A 23,111-nucleotide genomic window follows, 5' to 3' on the forward strand; every position below is an offset into this window, starting at 1 on the left:
TTTTTGGTTTTTGGGGATGCTGGGGCATCCAAGCAGGTGTTATCACTACAGATGTCTCCAGTTTAGACAAGACCTCAGGGAGGTTGCCTTTGGATGCCTCCAGCATTCCAACAATGGGCCTGTTAGCTGGAGTTTTGGCTGTCACCCGTCCATGAGTTGCTCAGGTAGGTTCAGTTTTGATGGGCTAGATCAGGGGTTGGCAACTTATGGCACACGTGCCAAAGACGGCACGTGAGCCAATTTTTAATGGCAGGCTACTGCCTGCCAGGGACAGCAGCATGCCATTAAAAATCGTGCCCGGCCCAGCCCTCTCTTCCCCGCCTCCCGTTCACCGCTCTCTCCTTGCAGGGCAGGCAAGCTTCCCCCTCCCCCTGCCTCTTCCCTCAGCCTGCTGGGTTTCTGCCCCTCCTTCTCTCCCTCCCTGCTGCCGATCAGCTGACAGCCCTTGCTATGGAGGGAGAGAGGGAAAGCGGAGCTGCAGCACGCTCTCTCCTCCAGGGACCTTGAGGAAGGGGGTGGAATCGGCATATCCCCTCCAGCCCCCTGCCGTGAGCCGCTCAGGGCAGGGGGCTGGGAGCACCCCCACGACCCCAGCCCACACCCCAGCCCTCTGCCCTGACCCCTGCACCCCCCTCAAACACCCTAGCCCTCTGCCCTGACCCCTGAACCTGCCTCACACACACCCAGCCCTCTGCCCTGACCCCTGCACCCCCCACATACCCAGCCCCCCCACACCCCATGCCCTGACTCTTGCACTCCCCATATTCCCACCCCCACCCTGAGCACCAAACGGGAGCTCCTGCACAGACACACCCCCACATTCCCACCTGCACGCCTCGCACCAAATGGGAGCTTCCCAGGTAAGTGCTCCACACCCAAACTTCCTGCCCCAACCCTGAGCCCCCTCCCTCATTCTAGCTCCTGGCCAGATCCTGCACCCCAACCCCCAGCCTGCTCCTTCACCCCCAGTGAAGTGGCGCACTCCCACCCTCATCTCAGTGCAGAGAGAGGACGAGAATGGCTAGAACCAGGGAGAAGGTAGGTACCTACTCTATGTGGAAAGGGCCAGGACTCCAGACCAGCAGCGGGGCCAGCAGCTGGGACCCTGGCTGGCAGGAGCCAGTGGATGGACCCCCAGACCTGCAGCTGGCCCCGCTCAGCCCACTGCCGGTCTGGAGTTCTGGCTGCCGGCCCCTTGCCAGCCGGGGTCCCAGCCGCAGGCCCCGCTCAGCCCGCTGCCAGCCTAGGTGAACGGAACCCCAGGCTGGCAGCGGGCTGAGCGGGCCGGCGGCGTAAGATCAGCATTTTGATTTAATTTTAAATGAAGCTTCTTAAACATTTTGAAAACCTTGTTTACAAACGACAATAGTTTAGTTCTATAATACATAGACTTACAGCGAGAGACCTTCTAAAAAACGTTAAAATGAATTATTGGCACACGAAACCTTACATGAGAGGGAATAAATGAAGATGGGGCACACCACTTCTGAAAGGTGGCCGACCCCTGGGCTAGCTCCTCCCTCCCACAAGCATTGTCTGCCGAGTGGCACCACCCCTGAAGCAACGTTTGTGGCCTGAGAGATATTATAGGGGTCACTGCTGCTGCCTGATAAGTAATTGCTGACTCTGAGCCCTCACTTCATCGCACTCCTTTGCCAAGAGGAGCCCTAGCCATGCTGCGAAGGACCCATTTAGCTCATCCCACAACCCCGCAGAGGTGGCCCCCAATGCCTCGGCGGGTCGCTGGGGAAGCAGCATGAGGGGCTGATTGTGAAGACACCAGGCAACCCCCTCCAACCCCCACCCAAATGATATCTGGGGGTCACCCTCCATTGAAGGGGCTGCTCAGCGGACTTCTCCATGGGGTCGTGTGTAACTGGAGGGGTTGCCGGTGCCCCCTGCTACCCCTGGGCTGAGGTGGGGACCGGAGTGGGGAAGGCAAATCAAACCACGAACCCCTTCTTCCATCCCCCGACTTCCCTTGCAACTCGGGCCCCATGCCGCCCGCCCGTCGGGCCCAGCCCATGGCCCCAGCTCCCTGCTGTGGGGCGGGGGAGAGCATGGCTCCACGCGGGAGCGGCGCGGGTTAAGCAGCAGTGGCGAGGAGGTTACCGCCGCCGCCGCTCGGAGCCGAGCTGCGGCATCCTCCCGCCGGCCCCGCGCTGCATGACATCACCAGCGCCAGAGCCCATTCGCTGCGGGTCGGACTCCTCTCCCCAGCCCGCCTTGCCCGCGCAGCCAGCCTGCTCCTCCCCCCGCTCCCCCTGCCCCCGCAGCCCACCGCACCCCGGCCGGCACCCGCCGCCTCCTGCTCCGGGGCGTGTGGCCGCGTGGGGGCTGCTGCTGAGCCTGCGTCGCCTCTCTCCAGGCTGAGCCCTCGCCGGGGCCCTTGCCCACCTGGCCCGCCCCTGGCAGGAAGGAGGATGGCGGAGAGTGAAGCCGAGACCCCCAGCACCCCCGGGGAGTTTGAGAGCAAATACTTTGAATACAATGGAGTGCGGCTCCCTCCCTTCTGCCGGGGGAAGATGGAGGAGATCGCCAATTTCCCGGTGAGGGGCAGTGATGTCTGGATTGTCACCTATCCCAAATCAGGTACAGATTCATTCTCTCCGAGCCGGGGGGCCGCGGCCTTTTCCTCCCCGCCCAGGCACCGGCTGCCCCTGGGGTTTGCCTCTTTCCCAGCTGAGCCCCGGGGCTTGGGTTTTGAACAAGTTCCGGGCTCTGTCTCCCTCCCCATGGCTGCTTTCCCTCGGTAACATACGGGGGATAGCGCCGCCGGAGTGGGCTGAGTGCTGCTGGGCTTGTGTCTGTACAGTCGCAGTCTATGTGGCAATGTCTGCACAGCACTCTGGAAAGCGTACAGAGCAACAGCCGTGCTATTTTATGTCGGGGTCGCCTCTCCTTAGCCGGGTCTGGATCGCAGGACCTAGGCACACATACACATAACGTGCGTGGCTTGTATTGAATTTTACATTGTCAAAGTGTTGCCCAAACTTATGCAACAAAACCGAAGTGAGATACATGGCCTTATAAACCCAATTGTTTTAACGGTGGCAATGGGGTTCAGTCTCCCTAGTAGATACAAGAATTTGCTTCAGGATAGGACCTTTTGTACTCCGGGATCTGAAAGAGCTTTGGAAAGCAATACATTAGATATGGGGATGATGCATTGCCCTCCATTCAAACGTTCATTGACATCCATCAAAACCCATTGAAGTTAAGGGGGAGTTCTGGGGCCAGGGCACTTTACTACGGGGTTGGGCTGGGTGCGTGGGGAATATAGATCCCTTTCTTAGGGATTTTCGACTGCATAAAAAATAAAGGGCCAGTTGCTGCTGCTGCTACCCTTGTTTTGGAGCACCTTTCTCCCTTGACTCCATCTGGACTGCTGAAGGAGGAAGGTACTAGTCCGTGAGAGTAACTTTGTCATAATCTGGCCCAAGATAAATATATAAAGGCAGGATAGATATATGTTGAAGCAGGTGTAGTGACAGCACTCCACCCCCCCCCCATTACCGTCTCTAAGGAAAAGGAAAGCCAGAGTGTTCAGTGAGGACATGTGCTTGGAACAGTTAAATAGAATAAGAAGAAATGCCCCTATTAATATAAGTATGTGTTTCTGCAGTAAACAGTTTGAGCTGATTAGTGTAGTATCTATGCTTTTAACACCATATTATTTTATTTATTATTCTCTCCATTTTCAAACAAGTGCTTAGACTGAATTAATATGGATACAGTGCTGCCGCCAAAGAGGCAGACAATATGGTAGCTTCATAACCCACCTGATAAAACTGGAAACAAACAGAGATGTATGGACTCTTTCTTTTTAAACACATTGTTGAATGACTTTCCCCCTGGTAATAAGATGATCTCTTTTTGGAAAATTCAAAGTCCATTGTACTGAGATAACAAAGATGTTAGCTCTCTCAGTACAATGGCAAAATCGAGTTGTTTGACATCATGGGTAAAAAGATTACTTACTGACTCCTTTCATTTGACTGTATATTTTATCAAAGTGTTATATGCTTCTCCAGTTTCTCTTGATGTACCAGTGTGAAAGTGCACAGTCTTCCATGATGAAAGATCCTGTTATTGTCCACTGGAGTTTTAAATACTTATTGCAGCTGCTGTTTCTTTATACTTAACTAATAATGATGATGTTAATGATTCTGGTCAGTGTTTGGCAGTTGTCTGCAGTGTAGATGGACCAGTGGACCAAAAATGCTAGGATTAGAACCTGATAGCTATTGCTTTTTTCAGCTGTCTCTCTAAAAATCTATGACATGCAGAAAGCACTAAAAGTTCTATTTTATTATTTCAGTGTACTGAGGTTTCAGTTGTGTATTGTGTTACTGTTCTTGAATATAAAGCAGTTTGTTAGAGAACCCCATATTGGTTTATATTGGTGAGCCATAAAATATGCCTTACTACCCTGTGTGTCCTCCATATTGCACATCAGAACAATATGTGTCAAGAGGCAACTGCTTAGTTCCCATAACTTTACAACCATTGAATCATAAGTACTTATGAATAGTTACCCAACTCACAATTATCGTTATTGTTGTAGTAGTAGTAACATTATAAATGCACAGAGGCCACAGTGAAATCGGGGCCCCATTTTGCTAAGTACTATATATATACACACATTGTAATAATGGTGCCCTCGCTCTTAGGCAGTGCGTTTCACCTTCAGATCTCAAAGCACTTTACAAAGGAGATCAGTATCATTATCCTCATTTTACAGATTGGGAAGCTGAGGCACGGAGCGGTGAAGGAATTGGAATTGCTCATTTATGAGTATAAATTCGATTTCGTTGATATAACTGAAACCTGGTGGGATGATTCCCATGATTGGAATGTTAAAATCAATGGTTATAACCTATTTAGGAAGCACTTAGTGGGCAAAAGGGGAGGGGGAATGGCATTCTTTGTCAACAGGGCATTACCTGTTTCCGAGTAACCAATAATTCAGAAGAAAATGATCTTGAATGCTTATTGATCAATGTCCTAACAGATAAAGCATAAGAGTATTAACTGGTGTCTGCTACAGACCTCCAAATCACACTAGGGAATACGATGACTGTCTCCTAATGTACCTATCTATAAGATTTAGGGGAAAAAGCTACATGATCGTGGGGGCCTTCCATTTGAATGACATAAACTGGAGATCTCATGCTGCCAGTACTAAAACATCCTTGGAATTTCTAAATATTATAAATGGCAATTTTCTAACTCAAAAAGTGTTTTGTCCAATACAGGGAAATTCTGTATTAGATCTCATCTTGATAGATAAAGAGGAACAGATCACAGAACTAAAAATTAATGATAACTTAGGTACAAGTGATCATGATTTGATCACATTTAAAATGTACAGGCAGAGTAAAGTCCAAACCAGAAATATATATATAGTTGTGGCTTTAACATGGTGAATTTCACAAAGCTGAAAACAATTATGAGCCAAATCAGCTGTGGAGAAGAAATAATCAGAAAAATGTGAATGGTAATTGGAAGTTGTTTAAGAACACTTTATTAGGTGTCCAAAAAGCCACAAACCCACAACTGAGGAAGAAGGCTGTACAGGTTAAAAAATTCACCTGGTTTTGCAAGGGAAGTGAAGGTAGCTAGAAAAAATGATAAACTTTCCCTTTCTTCCATTTGTTGTTGTTGTATGTGTGTGTGTATATATATATATATAGTAGAAAATTGGTAAGGGATGCAAAGGGACACAGAGAAATTCATGGCCAGCACTGTTAAGGACAATAGGAAGGAGCTTTTAAAGTATATTAGGAACAAAAAGAATCCTAGCTGTGGTATTGGTCCATTACTAGATGGAAACAGTAAAATTTGAGTTATAATGCAGAAAAGGCAGAAGTGTTCAAGAAATATTTCTGTTCTGTATTTGGAAAAAACAGATAATGTAATCATATTGTATGATGAGTACATTCTTTTCATTCTACTGGTATCTCAGGAGCACATTATGCAGCAGCTTCTACAGTTAGGCATTTTTAAATTAGCAGTTCTGGATAACTTGCATCCAAGAGTTTTATAAGAGGTGGCTGAGGAGCTCTTGGCCAAAAGGGCTAATGAAATCCTTGGATGCATAAACAGGGCAATTTTGAGTAGGAGTTGTGAGGTTGTTTTACCTCCTGTAACCACTACAGGAATACTGCGTCTAGTTCTGGTGTCCACAATTCAAGAAGGAAGCAGAAAAATTGGAGAGGGTTCAGAGAAGAGCCACAAGAATGATTAAAGAAATAGAAAACATGCATTATAGTGATAAATTCAAGGAGCTCAATCTATTTAGCTTAACAAAGAGAAGGTTAAAGGGTGACTTGATTAAAGTCTGTAAGAACCTGCATGGGGAACAAATATTTAATTATGGGCTCTTCAGTCTAGCAGAGAAAGGTATAACACAATCCAATGGCTGTACAAATTCAGACTGGAAATAAGGCATACATTTTTAACAGTGAGAGTAATTAATTATATGCTCAATTTACCAAGGGTCATGGTGGATTCTCCATCACTGACAATTTTAAACTGAAGATTGGATGTTTTTCTAAAATATCTGCCTTAGGAATTATTTTGGGGGAAGTTCTCTGGCTTGTGTAATGCAGGAGGTCGGACTAGATGATCACAGTGGTCCCTTCTGGCATTGGAATCTATGCATCCATGAAAAAGTGACTTGTTCAAACTTACCCAGAAGCAGAAATGGGGCTAGAACCCAGCTCTTCTGAGTTCCAGTCCACAATATTACCTTCCCTCTTGCAATAAAAAAACATTGATAAGGACCTCACTGGTAACTACAGCTAGTCAGACTTTTTAAGTAAAAAATGTAGCCTTTAAAAATAAAGCAATTTCACACAAAATATTACAGTGTCAAAATTTTTCATGAAAAATGTCATTTTCAGTCTTTTTTTCAAAATCTTATTTATTTATTGTGAAAATAGGTTTTTATTGTTTGACCAGGTCTAGTGGTAATCACTCAAAAGAGAAAATAAACAACAACTGAATTAGTCAAGTGACAGAGGTCAGTGCTTCTAGCAGTTATACTTCCACAGTCCCATGCTGCAGTCAAATGACAGAAGGATCTATCCTAGTTATTCCTCGGATGGCTGTTGATTTGGCCAAGAAAAGATACAAATGGCTACAAATCCATATTTCCTATGAGGGCGGTGCTGTGTGACTATGCATAATGGTAGACCAAAAAATTATTTAACTTGTACAGAGACAATTTCACCTCACACAGGCTGGCTAATACAATACTACTGAACCTGTGTTGGTGAGAGTGTTTGGTAGTGGGTACATATATTGGGGGTGACCCAAGATAAAGGATGCTGTAACATAGTGGAAAATTTAATATGTCATTGGTCCTGCTGGGAGTAATGAAATAAACTTAAGAGAAAAAGATCCTACTTTAATGTGATTGCTACTGATAGCAGCCTAAATAAATATACTCATTATATCCCTAATTAATCCTAACATCTGCCTCCAATAAATGACTTAACAAAGTTTGGGAATTCCTGATCTTGGAAAAACTCATGCATGCAACCCAAAAGACATATGCTTCATGTAACTACAAGGAAACTATATGTTATGTCTGCAACGTTAATGCTAGTCAGGCATCTTGCAGTCTGTCTTTCTACCTTTATTAAAGAAAAGGGGTCAATAACTTCTTCCCTGGTGTAACTCCATTGACTTCAGTGGAGGTACATCAGGGAGGAATGTGACCCATTACCATTATGTTTTGCACTGGTTGTGAATGTAAAATGGAATACCATTCTGTATATGATTAAATAATTGGAACCTGCACAGCGGATTGCTTTACAGATGAGATAAGGTATGTAATACTCTGCAGGAAGGCTATTGTTATACTACAGCCTGTCAAAACTCGTTGTGGTATACTCACTCATACAGCTTACTCTTATGTGCCCCTCTAAAAAAAAATAAAATTCCTATATATAAATTTAATAAACTTTATTACAAAATTAGTAATGGGATTCTTGTAAGATACTTCTCCAGGCACTATGCCTAGGGCCACATACATCCCTGTTTAAACTCCATGGACTTCAATGGAGTTAAACCAGGGATGCAACTGGTCCCTGAAGTATGGTGTAGCTCACCGGTTTAGTCATCAAGATGCTATGCCCCTATGATGCTAGTCCGCTATACACCCTAACTATATTAAATCTATATATTTGCCTCACTTTCAAGCTGATATACAATGCCCTTCTTGATGGTTATCGTTACTGCACCTGTTCCGAATGAATGTGTATTTTACAATTTCTTGGGTTAAAGCCTACAAATTAATGCCCTTTATTTTCTTCACTTTGAAAAATTGGTAGCTTGAGAAAGCAGAGTTATTCAAGTGAATAATGAAGCTGTCTTTCCACCTTGGCTATTCTGCCAAATAATTAGCTAGAATTCTATCTGGGAAAATGTCAGCATTGGGCAAATATCAGCATCAAGTTACTGCCCAAATGGTCCATGCAAACTCCTACTTGTCTGCATTGGTATGCTGTGTCAAATGCCAGTGGCAGCTGCTGTCACTATCAGATACTTCCTGCATCATCTTTTACTAGCTGGAGCTGTATTATTACCAAGTCTTGAGCTTTTTTAATCCGGCGCTGGAATCCCATAGCCACACAATTAAGTTTATTCCCCAGAAACATGAAGGTTGGCCCTAGGCCCTCTGTTTAAATAAGCACCAACAGGACAGCACGCTTACACATAGCAAAGCCTTCTTGAACTGACCTGTAAGTTCACTATGTTCTCCTCCTTCAAATCCTTTCTCATTGTCTCTGGCATGGTATCTTTAAAAAGAAATCAGCCAGTGAAGGGACAGATGGCTTAGTTACCACTTAGTTTATTTACAAATATAAAAAACCAAAACCCTACAAATGTATACTCGAGGGTCCAAGACTTTGTTGCTTCTCTGGAATGAGCACATCACACAGACCAGGGACTTTTTGGATTTCTCCATTCTTCCCCATAACCTCCAGGTGCTACCCTACCATCACCCTCTATTTCAGGGACTCCCTGCAACCTCCCCACTCCCTCCTCCATACCAAGGACTCTCTGTGTCCCCCATTTCTGCCTCTGCCACATGCCAGGCGCTCTGTGTGCCACCTCATTCCTCCATCTCTCCCTGCCCCTTCCCTACCATGCATGGGCTCTGTGTACCCTCCATTCCCATCTCTGAAATTCTGGGGTTGATCGGATGCAGTATTCAAAAGTGACCGTGTTACAGACAAACACAGAAATGCCATCGAGTTCATTGTAAGACCTTGCTTCACTTGGCCAATAAAAATTGTACGTTTGTGTGTACCCTTCTTCCCCATGTTTCGTGTGTCTTCTCGGATTGTAAGCTCTTTGGGGTAGAGACCAGGTATTCCTGTAGCACTTAATACAATGGCTGTTTCTGTGTGGGGCCTCTGGGTGCTATTATATAAATATTAAATAATAATGATATAACTGCACATGTAACAGTGCACAGTTGCATAGGACCAATCTTCCCGAGGTTCTGTGGTCTATACACATCCTGACTCACCAGCTAAAACACCACCTGGAATTACTCAACTACAGTTTTGTCTGATTAATTGGTTAATGTTTGTGCCGATTTAAAAGGTATTGCGTATTATTACTCCAGTATGAGTGGATCATGGTATAGATTCTATTTCTTATGTGCTCATACACATGCTCTTGGTTGCTGCTTGGTAATGCCAGCAGCCTTTGCATGACATGACTGATTGATAAGCATGAACGCAATGGGATGATTCTTTTTTCATGTACATCAGCTTTACACTGGTATAACTCCTACTGACAGCCTTGATTTGCACAGACATAAATGAGAGGAGTCAGGCTGAAAGGCTGCTGAGGCTGCTGGGCAGCATACACAAAGCTGGCTGGTTTGCATGCCAGGAGCAGTGTCAGACAAACAAAGTGGGATGAATCAGCTGAAGGCTGCAGTGGACTGCAGTGTTTGTTCCTGGTGGTGGCAGTAGCGGGCCAAGGTCTGACCACAAATCAGACATGCTGTCAGAAAGACAGACGTGGTGTCCAACTGTCTCACCTGTCTGTTTCCTTTCGACCCTCTTCCTGACTTCCCATTGTCTCTGCAGTGGTGAGAGTGACAGTCGCCTGGTATTTTTTTTTTCTAACAACTATCTCTTGTGCTGCTCTGGACTCCATTGCCAGATAATTAGCCCATTTTTGCCATGATCTGACTTTTGTAATTCCCCATTCTCTTCTCCAGGAACTTCTATGAAAATAATAAATGTAGGGTTATTTTTATTTGCTTTCTGTTTTTTTGAGGCTTTAGGGTTCATGTTTTTAGGTTTTCCTTCACAAGCACAAGGGCTAGAACTTCAATTTATGGCCCTGCACAGGAACACAGGTTGAGAGACAATCTAGCCCTATTATAGGCAGGGCTGGTAGCACTGCTATTATTAAGGTTCCTTGACACTTCCCATTATAAGACCCTGTTTTGAATTGCTTAATACTTTGCCAGACTTTAACCACCTGAAATTTTCCAAGCTGGGTGTCTGCTTCTGCAGGCTGATTAAATCAATAAATAATAATTTATTATTTATAATAACTAAATCAAAAAATAATTTCAGCCAAAATAATTCAGGTGTTTCTGAGAAGGAAGCTAGGGAAAAATACATTATTTTTTTAATGTTAAAAAAAATCTGGTGACCTTTCCTTTGGAATGCTCCAATCCTCCCAGGTTTTGGAGCTGGGTCTTAAAAATTCAGTTAGGGGCTGGCCTTTATGTTAGAGTTTTTGCTGTTCCATGAAAATATGCCCAGACTTGGCCAAGTCATAAGCCTCTGAAAATGGCATTCCTCATATGCTCAGTGGAGACTTGCTAAAGCAGGGGTTCTCAACCTTTTTCTTTCGGAGGCCCCCCCCAGCATGCTATAAAAACTCCACGGCCCACCTGTGACACAATAACTGGTTTTCTGCATATAAAAGCCAGGGCTGGCGTTAGGGGGGTAGCAAGCAGGGCAGTTGCCTGGGGCCCCAGTGAAGCAACATTGCTCAGGCTTCAGCTTCAGCCCTGGGTGGTGGGACTCAGGGCCCCGGGCTTCAGTCCCATGCGATGGGGCTTCGGCTTTCTGCCCTGGGCCCCAGCAAGTCTCACACTGGCCCTGCTTGGCGGCCCTCCTGAAACCTGCTTGCAGCCCCCCACGCAGCCCCGGACCCCTGGTTGAGAACCACTGTGCTAGAACTTAGCAGCTAAAATCTCCAACAATTGTCCTCACTGAGCTCACTGGAACCTTTCACAGCTCTTGGTGCTGAGCAGCCTGCAATTGCACCATCCCCATGGAGGAACTGAGCATGCTGCATCCCCTCACAGCTCCTACCTTTGCCTGGACTGTGCATGTACCAGTCTCCCATGGAGCCACTGAGCATGCTCCAGCCCAGGGCTACAAGAATGAAACCAGGCTTTCCCTATAGTGGCTGTTTGCATGATGGGCTTGCAGCTAAAAGCTGTTTAGAGCAGGGACCATCTTTTTGGTTTGTTCTAGCACAGTAGGGTCCTGGTGTATGACTGGGGCTCCTAGGCACTACCACAATACCAATAAATAATAAAAACTAATTATAGACATTGGGAATTTTGCCCTTGATTTCCATGGGAGCAGGATCAGACCCTAAGTGGGTTGAGCAGGAAGCATTGCCACCTAGATTAAATGAAGAAGCAATGAACTTGGTCTCAGTGTAGCAGTACCTCTCTTCAGCGCATCTCATCAAAGGAGCAAAGAGATGTGACAAGAGCGGGAGAGAACAGATAGTCCAAAAGGAGGAAAGACCTACTACTATCTGGAGGTTTCACGTGGGTAACCCAGGAACTATAGAATAATGACTTTCCTATTAAGAAAGATGTAGAGAAAATCCAAGTGATTTATTTTTTGTAAACAGGCTCAGGCAAAATGTTTCCCTCATTAAAAAGGTCATAAGGATTTTTATGGACATCCTGTACAGTACTTGTACAACATTTGGTATTGACCAAACTGAAATGACTCTGAAGACTAAAGAATTTAAAAAAAATGTATTAAGTCTTAAACCAGTCCTAAACCAGTTGCTGATCACTGCTATCTCATTTTGTTGCTCATCTGCCTCATAAAAGATATAAATTAAAGGAGTTCAAGTGCTTTAAAGATGAGCTAAAAGGAATCAAGTAGCCACAACTCAGTATTCTCATTATGCAGTTCTCTGATAAAATGCTCTGTCTCATGGTAATTAATTCAGTACTGCCTCACAGACATGATACATGGAGCAAAACACTACCTCCAGTGTTGTCCCATATAAGTTGCCTCAGAAGTGCTGTCAAACTCGACACTTCAAAGAATAGTTCTGCATATGCAAGAGGAAGATTGGTCTTGTAGTGAAAGCACTGGACTGGGACACAGTAGACATGAGTTTCCTTCCCAGCTAGGCAATATAGACCTCCAGTGTGACCTTGGCCAGGTCATTTAATCGCTCTATGCCTCACTTCTCCATCGGTAAAATGAAGATAATTATACTTTCTTCCACCTATGCGTTGTCTTGTCTATGTAGATGATAAACTCTTTGGGCTAGGGACTGTCTTGTACACTGTTACGTACAGCCTCTAGCAGAATACGGCCCTTCACTTGAGAGGGAGTCTAGGCATTAATTCAAGTAATACAAATACTAATAGTTAAACAAAGTGTTCTCTTACGCTGGGTGGGAACAACCAGCAAAAAAAATTAAAATGCAAACTTCTGATGTTCTCCGTCACTTTAATTTGAATTTTCTATGCCATTTCAGAACAGTCACAGAGGTTGGGTATTAGAGTTGATGCCACTGTGTGAAGATGCTGAATAAATGAAGGTATCCAAGGCTTCCTTAGTATGCAAGAGTCCTTTACAGCCTCGTACATTGACAGGCAAATAAAATCAAATAGTTTAGATAGAAACACTACTAATTTTATAGACAATTGTGGAGTCAATGACTGCTAAGTGTTTCACTGGCTAGTGTGTGTATGTGTATACGCTAGTGAGTAAGGCTGGGGAAGCACACCAGTCTTGTCGATATGTCAGTCTTGAAGGATTATGGGCCGAGGCAATCCACTAGCCCCACACACTTTTTATGAGGGGAGTGATGGTAGCATTGGGAAGTGTCAGGAAGGAAGCAAGTCTGTGAGATGAAGGTGTGAGGAAGAGGAGTTAACTAGGAAGGAGTGGGGCAGTGACTGAGAGGGGGTGAAAGGTAAAGAGAGGGGGTGAAAGGAGCTGGGAGGAAGGTAATTGGGTAGCTAACTGATTAGAGGTTTCACCAGTCACACCCAAATCTACCTATTATTTAGAAAGTGGGAGCTAATTCCAGACCCTGTAGCCATCCCCATTCCCAGTGGGAGAGAGGGGCAGCAAATGTGATGTCAGAACTCATCATTTAAAAGGCCGAAGGTTCTGGATAATATATAATGAAATTAGATTAATAGACAATAGTCCTGATTCAGCTCTTAGCTACACTGGTGTAAATGAGTAGTAAATCCATTTAAGCCAATGAAATGATACCAGTTTGAAACAGGTAAGATCAGAATCAAGCTCAATATATACATATTAGCTATATATGCAGTGATCCAGATTCACCAGCATGCTCTGGCTGTTTTGCAGTGTACTGGTGACGCGGAGCAGCTATAAACCCAGGCTAGCCAGCCAATTAAAAGCCATGTTTACTGCTGCTTTGTGTTGCCAGAGAGGCAAGAAGCAGCTGTGGTGTACCATTGAAATTGGCTCATTCTGTGTATATATTGCTCAAACTTACCTTAATGATGTTCCCTTCAAAGTCTATTGAATTAGTATTGCCTTCTAATTATAAGGAATATAGAACTCTGAGCAAAAGATTGCGTTGCAGAAATCACACACATAGACGTAACCATGCAGATCAGCTTGCTATGCATTCTGTGCTCATTTTATTAAATTAGGGCTACATTCTCTCCTAATTTAGAACAATGATAAAAACATTGCTGCCTGCCTCAAGCTGTGATTTTACATTTATGAAAAAGAATGAAAACATTTTTGATGTGAATAGGGGCGCAGGTATCTTGCAAACATTGATATCACAAGGGCAACTCTTGTGGCATATGATCATAACTCTTTCTGAAAAAAAACCCAGTTTGATACAAAAATGTTTTACCATTTTGTCTGTGTATGATTAATACAGTAGCATCCTTATTGCTAGATGATTGTGAAGTAATGCCATGCCTGGAGGGGGAGCAACATTTCTTAAAATGTTTAAAACACTGAGGTGCTTATTTCTTATTTTTTGCACATATGGCTCTTGCCTGCAGCGCATTTACATGGCACTGTGGGTGGACTGGCTTCTTGATATTCATCTTCAAAAATATATGCAAATGCACACCAGTGTGGGTAGGTTTTTGCTGATGACTTTCCTGAAGCAGATTTCAAACTGGGCCATGGAAATTCCCTTCTGACTACAAAAGAAAGCTGTATGAGTTTGAATGAGAAGGGAGCACTTTCAGAACTGACAAGCATGCTTCCAGCAGTGACTAGCACATGGGAAATGACTAGTTTCATAGAAAAGGCTGGATGCAGTAACATCTCCTGCCTTCTCATCCCCTGCTTGTCAGTTCCAGCACACATTGTGAGGCCACAGATTAAGGGGCCACATTAAGGGTCTCTATATGCCAGGATAAAGACAATGGTTTCAGCCCCCTGAAACCAATGGTGCTGAAGATAACTAAATGGTACTAACTGATTTAAAGCAAATGGCATCCTAAACAGGGATTGTGAAAAAATTGGCATTAGGACAAGATTCTTTTCTGCATCATTGCCCTCTACAGAACATTATGTCACCTTTCTGAAAATGCAGGGGAGTTAAACAGTGTGGGAGGAGTCAGAACTGCAGCCCAAGCATGGTTTAGGTGCTGCTAAGGTAACGCACCAGGATACAGTTCTGGCATCTTTTTAGAATAGGCTCTAGAATGAGAATGGGACTGAAACTGCCAGAGGCAGCTGGATATAGGACACAGTTGATGACAGTTGTATAAGAGCCCTCACCTCACTAACAGTGCTGTAGAGGAGTTGAGATTTGAGGCTCTATAGATCCTGCCATGGGTGTAAACACTAACTGGGATTATTACTGTTATTTTATATGCCCAGAATATTCCAGGTGTTTTTCAAATACATAGGAAGGCAGACCCTGCCCTGAATAGTGTATAAAGAACATGTTTCCCCCCCCAAGCTTCTTACTGTCCAGTTGATCTTCCTCTCATTGTGACTGCAGGTCTCCTGCATTCTCAACACTGGTTCCTGTTCCAGGTTCTAATATTAGGTAGTACCTCTGAATCACTCAGAGTCACAGAGGTAATCTTCACCAAAGGGAAGCCCTGGAGGGAAGGCTGGAAAAGCAAGTAATAGGACTGGATTATCTGTGGATATGGTCATGTACCTGGTTTATATTGTTCTTTTTCTTTACAGAGCCCTTTTACTATTTTTTTGCTTGTTATTCTGACATCATAGGTCTTGTGTATATCTATGCCATGGTAGAGTGTTACATTTAGATAGCCGAGATTTAAGGGGATAAGCACACTGCCATACTCTGTTCCTCTTTGAGTCCCAGTTAACTACACAACTGAACACCTGAGTGACTGTTGATATTAAAATGCCTAGAAGAAGTAATCATGGTGCTGTTCATACTTCCTAACTTCCTTCTCACTTGACTGCATCTTTGGGTCCCTTTACACTGGAATTCTACCCATGTAAAGAAACGGTTTGAAAATGGTTTCTTCAAACATGGGTTAATGTGGCTTTTCCATTCAGGGTGGACCAGGTAAAGCTGTATAAAACCAGTAGTAGGCAACTATTTTCAAGACTGATTAATCTGGATGGAGTGATTAGTTTAGAAAATGATTTTCTATCCTATTTTTGGCAGTGATGTTACCTGGGCCACACTGACCAAGCAAACTGTTTAATCTGTGGTATTTTCTTCTCTTCATCCAATTTCTAAAATACTATTCACCTTGGTATCGAATTACTGTACAGTATTAAAGAGTGTGGTCCCAGGGGCAGATTCTCTCCCCTGCTCTGGGGTCCAGCAGCAAAAAAGTAGTGAAAATCACCCACATCTCTCCAGTGGGGGATTTTCTGTTATTAGTGAAGTCCACAGTTGGGGCTCATAATTTTATCACAAGTCATGTGATAGATGGCATTTATTGTTAAAGCTCTGGGTCTCAGGGAACTATGGGTGAATCTCTTCTTTCGTTTTCAGAAAGTAATTTTCTGGCCCTTAGGGTTGTGGTGAAAAACTTGAAAATATGATCCCCAGAGGCTCATAATTCAGGAGGCAAATTAAAAGAAACCAAAATGTGTTGTTTTTTAAATCTCACAATTTTTAAGCAATCTTATGTTTTGGGGGGACTGGGTTATGTTTTTGAATGCATGGGGTCGGCAAGACTGCTTCTGCCCCACTTCCCAAAATGCCTAGTGCCGAGAGCGTAATGAGGCTGGGAAGGGACATGCAAGAGGTGTGGCTGAAACACACTGTGCTTCAGCTATCCTCAACCAGAGGACTGAAGTGTGTGGACTGTTGCCTACTGATGCAGGTTAGAGCAGCTGCTGCTTTAACCTGCATCAGGGCTGGGGACAGATAATTAGGGAATAAATCAGGGAATAATGCCCCCCACTGTGCAGAGTTTAAAATCAGCAGACCAGAAGATCTGGCCGTTAGTGTTCCTAACATGCACAAAACGCACGTGTGGATGGGTCCTCTTTTCTGAGCTTCCACTGTTCCTCCATGTTGTACTACTCAGCACTACCTCTGCATTGCTGTATGAAACTGGGAAAGCCTTTTCAGCCAGCCTCTTATCTGAGATGCATTTTGGCTTAGTGCTATGCCTCTCCATTCTCTCCTATGGAAATTGCATGCAGAAACAAAGGAGAATAAAGATTGAGACCATTGTAACATTAAAGATTTGTAAAAGTAGTTTAATACATTAGTTAAAAATGTCATTGGTGTTATAACCAGTTTATTGAAGTATTTCTTTAGGATATGATATTATAAGAGACTAATAATAATTATATGAATAATACTTGTATGTAAATAGCTCTGTACAGTAACAGTTTTGTGTCAATGAGGAAACATCACTGGCCTAAAGGGATTCCAGTCTGTGGTTTTGATAGATTGCTGTTTGCAGCTTATGGGGAAACAATTAAAAGGCAGCCCAACAAGACATACCAGGACTGATTCTCTCAGGGCTTGTTTACACGGAGTTTTAGTGAATGACAAGCTGGGGTGCACATCTAGAGCACATTAGCCTGCGGTACACTAGCTGGCCATCTGAACCCGGCTACTGCACACTAACACTTCTGTAGTGCACTTTGATCTATTCAAACAGCAGTACATTAAAGCGCACTGCAGAACTTTAGTGCGCAGTAGCAGGATCCACATGGTGGCTTAGTGTGTAGCAAGCTAATGTGATGTACATTCACACCCTCACGTGCACTAAGGGTATGCCTTCACTACCTTCACTAGTCTAGACACGATAAATCGACCCCCGAGCGCTCTCCCGTTGACTCCTGTACTCCAGCGCCGCAAGAGGCACAGGCAGAGTCGACCGGGGAGCAGCAGCAGTCAACTCACTGTGGTGGAGACACCACGGTAAGTCAATCTAAGTACGTCGACTTCAGCTATGTTATTCACGTAGCTGAAGTTGCGTAACTTAGATAGATCCCTCCCCCCACAGTGTAGACCAGGGTTAAGTCTCCAGGGACACAAGCCCTCAGTTACACTGATGTAACTCTGGAGTATCTCCATTGGAAAACAGAATGTGGCTCGTTGGCTTTCTTTTTAAAATGGAAATAAAATAACTGAAATCAGTTTACATGGATCATTTAAAACTGCCTTCACCAAACAAGGACACTACACCAGTGAAGCAGATCGCATTATGAAAGGGCCACTGAGAGAACCTGCTTCAGTACAGAAAAAAAACCCATACCACCGACCGCACACTCCTAGTTGTCACCTGCCACCCCACGCTGGAACCCACATGGGGTGTCATTAAACCAGCAGTGCTCAAACTGTGGGTTGGGACCCCAAAGTGGGTCGTGACTCCATTTTAATGGGGTCGCCAGGTCTGGCTTAGACTTGCTGGGGATCGGGGTGAAGCCTGAGCCCCACCGCCCAGGGCCAAAGCTGAAGCCTGGGGGATTCAGCCGTGCGTGGCGGGGCTCTGCTTACAGACCCCCTGGTTGGGGCTGAAGCCCTGGGGCTTCAACTTTGATCCCTTCTCCGCCCAAGGCAGTGGAGCTCGGGGTTTGGCTCCCCAACCCAGGGCAGTGGGAATCAGGCGGAATCAGGCTTCAGTCCCTCCTCCTGGGGTCATGTAGTAATTTTTGTTGTCAGAAGGGAGTCGCAGTGCAATGAAGTTTGAGAACACTTGCAATAAACAGTTACAACCCATACTCAATGGGGACCTCATCCTGAAAGAAATCTTTCCCAAACCCCCTCTTTTGGCCTTCAAACAACCCCCCAATCTCGCCAAGGTCATCAGAAGCAAGCTCCCCACAGACCAGGACACACCAACTCAAAGTGGCACCAGACCCTGCTATAACAACAGATGCAAAACCTGCAGACATATCTCCACTTCTACGATGATCAATATTCCCCACAATACACCTGTCAAGATCTATGGGTCCTACACAGGCTTATCACAACATGTGGTGTACCTCATCCAGTGCACTAAATGTCCCAGTAACAACTTTGTCGGTGAAATGAGACAATCACTACACACACTAATGAATGCACACAGAAAAACAATAAAAGACAAAAACTCCATATCACCTGTGGGTGAACACTTTTCACAAAATGATCACTCCATATCTGACCTCTCTGTCCTCATCCTAAAGGAAACCTGCACAACACCTTCAAAAGATGAGTCTGGGAGCATAAGTTCGTAACTTTGCTAGACGCTAAAAATCAAGACACTGGATTTTACGGCTCATTACACAGGCTGTAACCCACTAACTCTCCTTTGTCTCACAACTGAAGAGGTGTTAACTCTTCATTTCACCTTGAATGGTCTCTTGCAACATGTGTTAATCCCTCATGTTTAACAATTTGTTCTACCTTGTATTAGCTGTGACACTCTTGAGTGTCTTTCCCAGACTTGAAGAAGAGGTCTGTGGAAGCTTGAAATCTTGTCTCTGTCACCAGCAGATATTCTCTTACCAACCTTGGATCTGTAAATGAAGCATTTATCTTATGCCTTAAAGTTGGTCTGATGGTTAAGACACTAGACTTGGCTGCAGGAAATGTAGTTTCTATGCAGGAGTGCCCAAGTTATGTCACTTTAAATGAGCCTTGTTTTCAGATGGTGAGTGCTCAGCACTTGTTTCAAATCAGGCCCTCTAATGTGTCTGATGGTGGGCACCCAAAAATGGAGGTAAAATCACTAATTGCTTTGAAAAATGTAGGCCTTAGTTCTTACTCAGGAAAACTCCCATTCAAATCAAAATGTGAATCGTGGGTCCTAAGTAGGTGATTCATAGCAGAAGAACTAGGGAAATATGGCATCCAGTACAGCTTTATTTTATTGTTAGGCCAAATTATTAAACACACAGTACCAGATCCTTAAGTCCTTATGCAGTGTTACCTCTGTCCTTCTCAGGCAAATTCCTATTGATTGAGCATTTGAAGGGAAAGGGAAAATCACCTTGCAAGCAATTAACCGAACTAGGTAGAGAATTTGTTGACAGCATTTGCTCAGTCAGTCTATCGTAGTTTTAGCATCCCTCATTTTAATAAGCACTTGCATTTACTGAAGCTATAAAATAAATATGAGTCTTAATGGTACCATTGTATTGTATTAGCTGAAATTTGACCAAGCACTGATGGATCAATAGAGGCGAGACTAACGGGCTGCACTGGAAAACTGCTAGTGTTAACATGAATACCTAGAAAAAATATGCCTACCTTTATTATATTTTTCCATAACACTTTCAAAAATAGGGGGTTAAGAAAGGAATATATGAAAGGGCTCAGGTCAGCTTTGTCCCCTGTTATGTGACTTGGAGAAAAACACAGTTCTGGACAAGTTACAGTTGACCACATGGGGAGGAAAGAAGATATCATAGGATGTTTCTTACTTTACAGCTGCCATTTTTCCCTTCCACAGAAAATGTATGTAGCCAGATGGCCATATGGGAAAAGGGGAGATTGGCTAGAGAACAGTGGGAGGAGCCAGAGAACAGCTGCTTTAAAATATATTTTCACCCTCTTACACAGATTAAATTCTATCTTTTTTTAAAAAAATGAAGTAGCATTGAGCATTCTTGAAGCATCATTAACTACTCTTTAGTGTTCTGTGACTTCCTCTGGAGTAGTTCACAGAGTGCACACTGTTAATTGGCAGCATGGCTATAAACTAGTTTGTACTACTATTTCTGGGGTGTTGGCCCTAGGAGGATCATGGCTAGGTGAGTTCCTTCTCATGCTTGCCTTGGGAAGCCACGGCTAGGGTCTCTTGTACATTTCTGGTCTCTGGTCGGCTGGCCTGGTTCTAGGGTGTGACCCGCCCGTGGTCACTCTATTCCCCCTCCCTCCGTCGCTCGCTCTTCCCCACCCTCACTCACTTTCATCGAGCTGGGGCAGGGGATTGGGTTGGGGTGGGGTGGTGGGTATGGGCTCTGGGCTGGGGGTGCAGGCTCTGGGGTGGAGCCAGAAAAGAGGGGTTCAGGGTGCAGGAGAGGGCTCTGGGCTGGGGCAGGGGGTTGGTGTGTGGGGGGGTGAGGACTCTGGCTGGGGGTGCAGATTCTGGGGTGGGGCCAGGGATGAAGAGTTTGGGGTGGACGAGGGGGCGCAGGCTGGGACCAAGGGGTTCGGAGTGTGGGAAAGTGTGTGGGCTCTGGGATGGGGCTGGTGATGAGCAGTTTGAAGTGCAGGAGGAGGCTCCAGGATGGGGCAGGGGTTGGGGTGCAGGGGGGTGAGGGCTCCTGCTGGGGGTGTGGGGCTGGGGATGAGGGGGTTTGGGATGCAGGAGGGGACTGGGGCAGAGGGTTGGTGTGTTCAGGGGGGTGCAAGCTCCAGGAGGGAGTTTTGTTGTGGGAGGGGACACTGGGCTGGGGCAGGGGGCTGGGGTGCAGGGGGGTGAGGGCTCCCACTGGGGGTGTGGGCTCTGGGGTGGGGCCAGGGATGAGGGGTTTGGGATGCAGGAGGGGACTGGGGCAGGGGGTTGGGGTGTTGAGGGGGGTGCAAGCTCCAGGAGGGAGTTTGGTTGTGGGAGGGGGCTCTGGGCTGGGGCAGGAGGTTGGGGTGCGGGAGAGGGTTCAGAGTGCGGGGTCCCAGCAGTACTTACCGCGGCTCCTGGGAATTGGCTGCCAAGACCCTGTAGCCCCTAGATGCATAGACAGCCAGGGAGGCTCCATGCGCTGCCCTCGCGCCCATAGGCGCCGCTCCCACAGCTCGCATTGGTCGTGTTTCCCAGCGAATGGGAGCTGCGGAGCCGGCCCTGGGGCCCCCACTGTGCCGCTGACCAGATTTTTAACGGCCGACCAGAGCTGCCAGGGTCTCTTTTTAATTGCAACTCTACCCAGGTCAGCTGACTCAGGTGCATAGGGCTCGGGCTGCAGCGCTAAAAATTGCAGTGTAGATGTTCAGGCTTAGGCTGGAGCACGGGCTCTGAAACCCTGTAACCCACAGACAGCAACCAGAAGGGAGAATACAGCCCAACTGCCAAACTTTAAAACTGCTGTGATTGTGGATTATTTTGTACCTCTTACTGTGTGGTTATGCAGGAGGAGAACATAGGTTCCAATATAATTTGTATGAGCCTCCCAGAAAATCACAGTTCCCGGCTGTGGCATCTTTTCCCTTGGAATGTACATTGACACTAAAGAAAGATGGTCAGTGGGAGCTATTTAAAGAACACAGTTTGCTTCAATACCCCAGATGCTGGCTGACTCTGTTAGCTTTGATTTAATTGGTGTTGAATAAATATAAATGCAGTGTGAGTCCATTGTGGCATATGATCTTGCAGCTGAGAGGGCTGACAGTCTTTGCTGGATGGGGGAAGGATGGATGGAGCGGGTACTAATGTTTGGTGCATCTAGTGTCTCATTCCCAAAGGTTAAGAGCCTAATCCCTTCTGTCACTGAGTATTTTCTTTCTGTGCAACACCATGAGTGAAACACAAAAAAATGTTACAGGGAAGCATTTTGCATAGAAGATGTTGTATAACCCAAAAGATGCACGAGGTCCTTCCAGTTGCACCTAAGTAAAGCTCTGTTGTGCGTGCACGTTAGCTTTGCAACTGCCTCTGTCCTTCAGTTGCACCGATGGAAGGATGTGAGTAATACTCAAGTTGCTCTAATTTATGGCAGAGGATTGGCCCTCCATGCAGCAGGGGCTCAGGACTACATAGTGCAAAGGTGAGCTTTGTATCATCTTTGCAATTGCTTTCCCCCCCTCCAGCTCACCTCCTCCTCCCTAAAAAAATCTCATTGGATGCTCCTTGCCCATAGCCAAAGATCTGGCCCCTCTACCAAAAGATCCAGCTGAGTTTTCTTATAGACTGGGATTGTCAAAGGAAACTGAAATTCAATGGGACCCATTTACCTAATTCCCTTAGTCTCCTTTGAAAATCCCAGGTTCCACTGTTACTTTCTGGAACTCCAGCAGATTATTACTCTAACTCCTCCTAGATCAGATGATTCTCCTCATACATCTGCACACACAGCTGATTAAACCCTAAATTCTATACTAAAAGTATATTAAAACCTCAGAGTTACAAACTGACCAGTCAACCACACACCTCATTTGGAACCAGAAATACACAATCAGGCAGCAGAAGAGACCAAAAAAAAAAAAAAATGGGGGGGGGCGGGAATACAGTACACTACTGTATTAAATGTAAACTACTAAAATAATAAAGGGAAAGCAGCATTTTTCTTCTTCATAGTAAAGTTTCAAAGCTGTATTAAGTCAGTGTTCAGTTGTAAACTTTTGAAAGAACGGCCATAATGTTTTGTTCAGAGTTATAAACATTTCAGAAAGAAAAGGAGTACTTGTGGCACCTTAGAGACTAACCAATTTATTTGAGCATGAGCTTTCGTGAGCTCTAACACGGC

The 23,111-nt window shown here is 45.2% G+C and overlaps 1 protein-coding gene across 4 annotated transcripts in view; it reads left to right on the forward strand.

Annotated features, from left to right (window-relative positions):
- The first annotated feature begins 783 nt into the window (after positions 1–783).
- The window catches only part of SULT4A1 (sulfotransferase family 4A member 1), a 41,542-nt gene continuing 19,214 nt past the window's right edge, over positions 784–23,111 (forward strand). For 3 of the 4 annotated variants that reach the window (XR_014710647.1, XM_084621963.1, XM_084621964.1), the window contains exon 1: positions 2,314–2,592. Coding sequence is in view for 3 of the 4 variants with exons in the window: in XM_084621963.1 (XP_084478089.1) it covers positions 2,424–2,592 (169 nt within the window). In the remaining variant the exon portion in view is untranslated. Of the gene's footprint in view, positions 861–2,313; positions 2,593–23,111 lie in introns of those variants that run through there. The other variant, XM_084621965.1, reaches the window with a different exon arrangement.

Source organism: Lepidochelys olivacea, assembly GCF_965140295.1.
Source record: "Lepidochelys olivacea isolate rLepOli2 genome assembly, chromosome: 1".
Lineage (NCBI taxonomy): Eukaryota > Metazoa > Chordata > Testudines > Cheloniidae > Lepidochelys > Lepidochelys olivacea.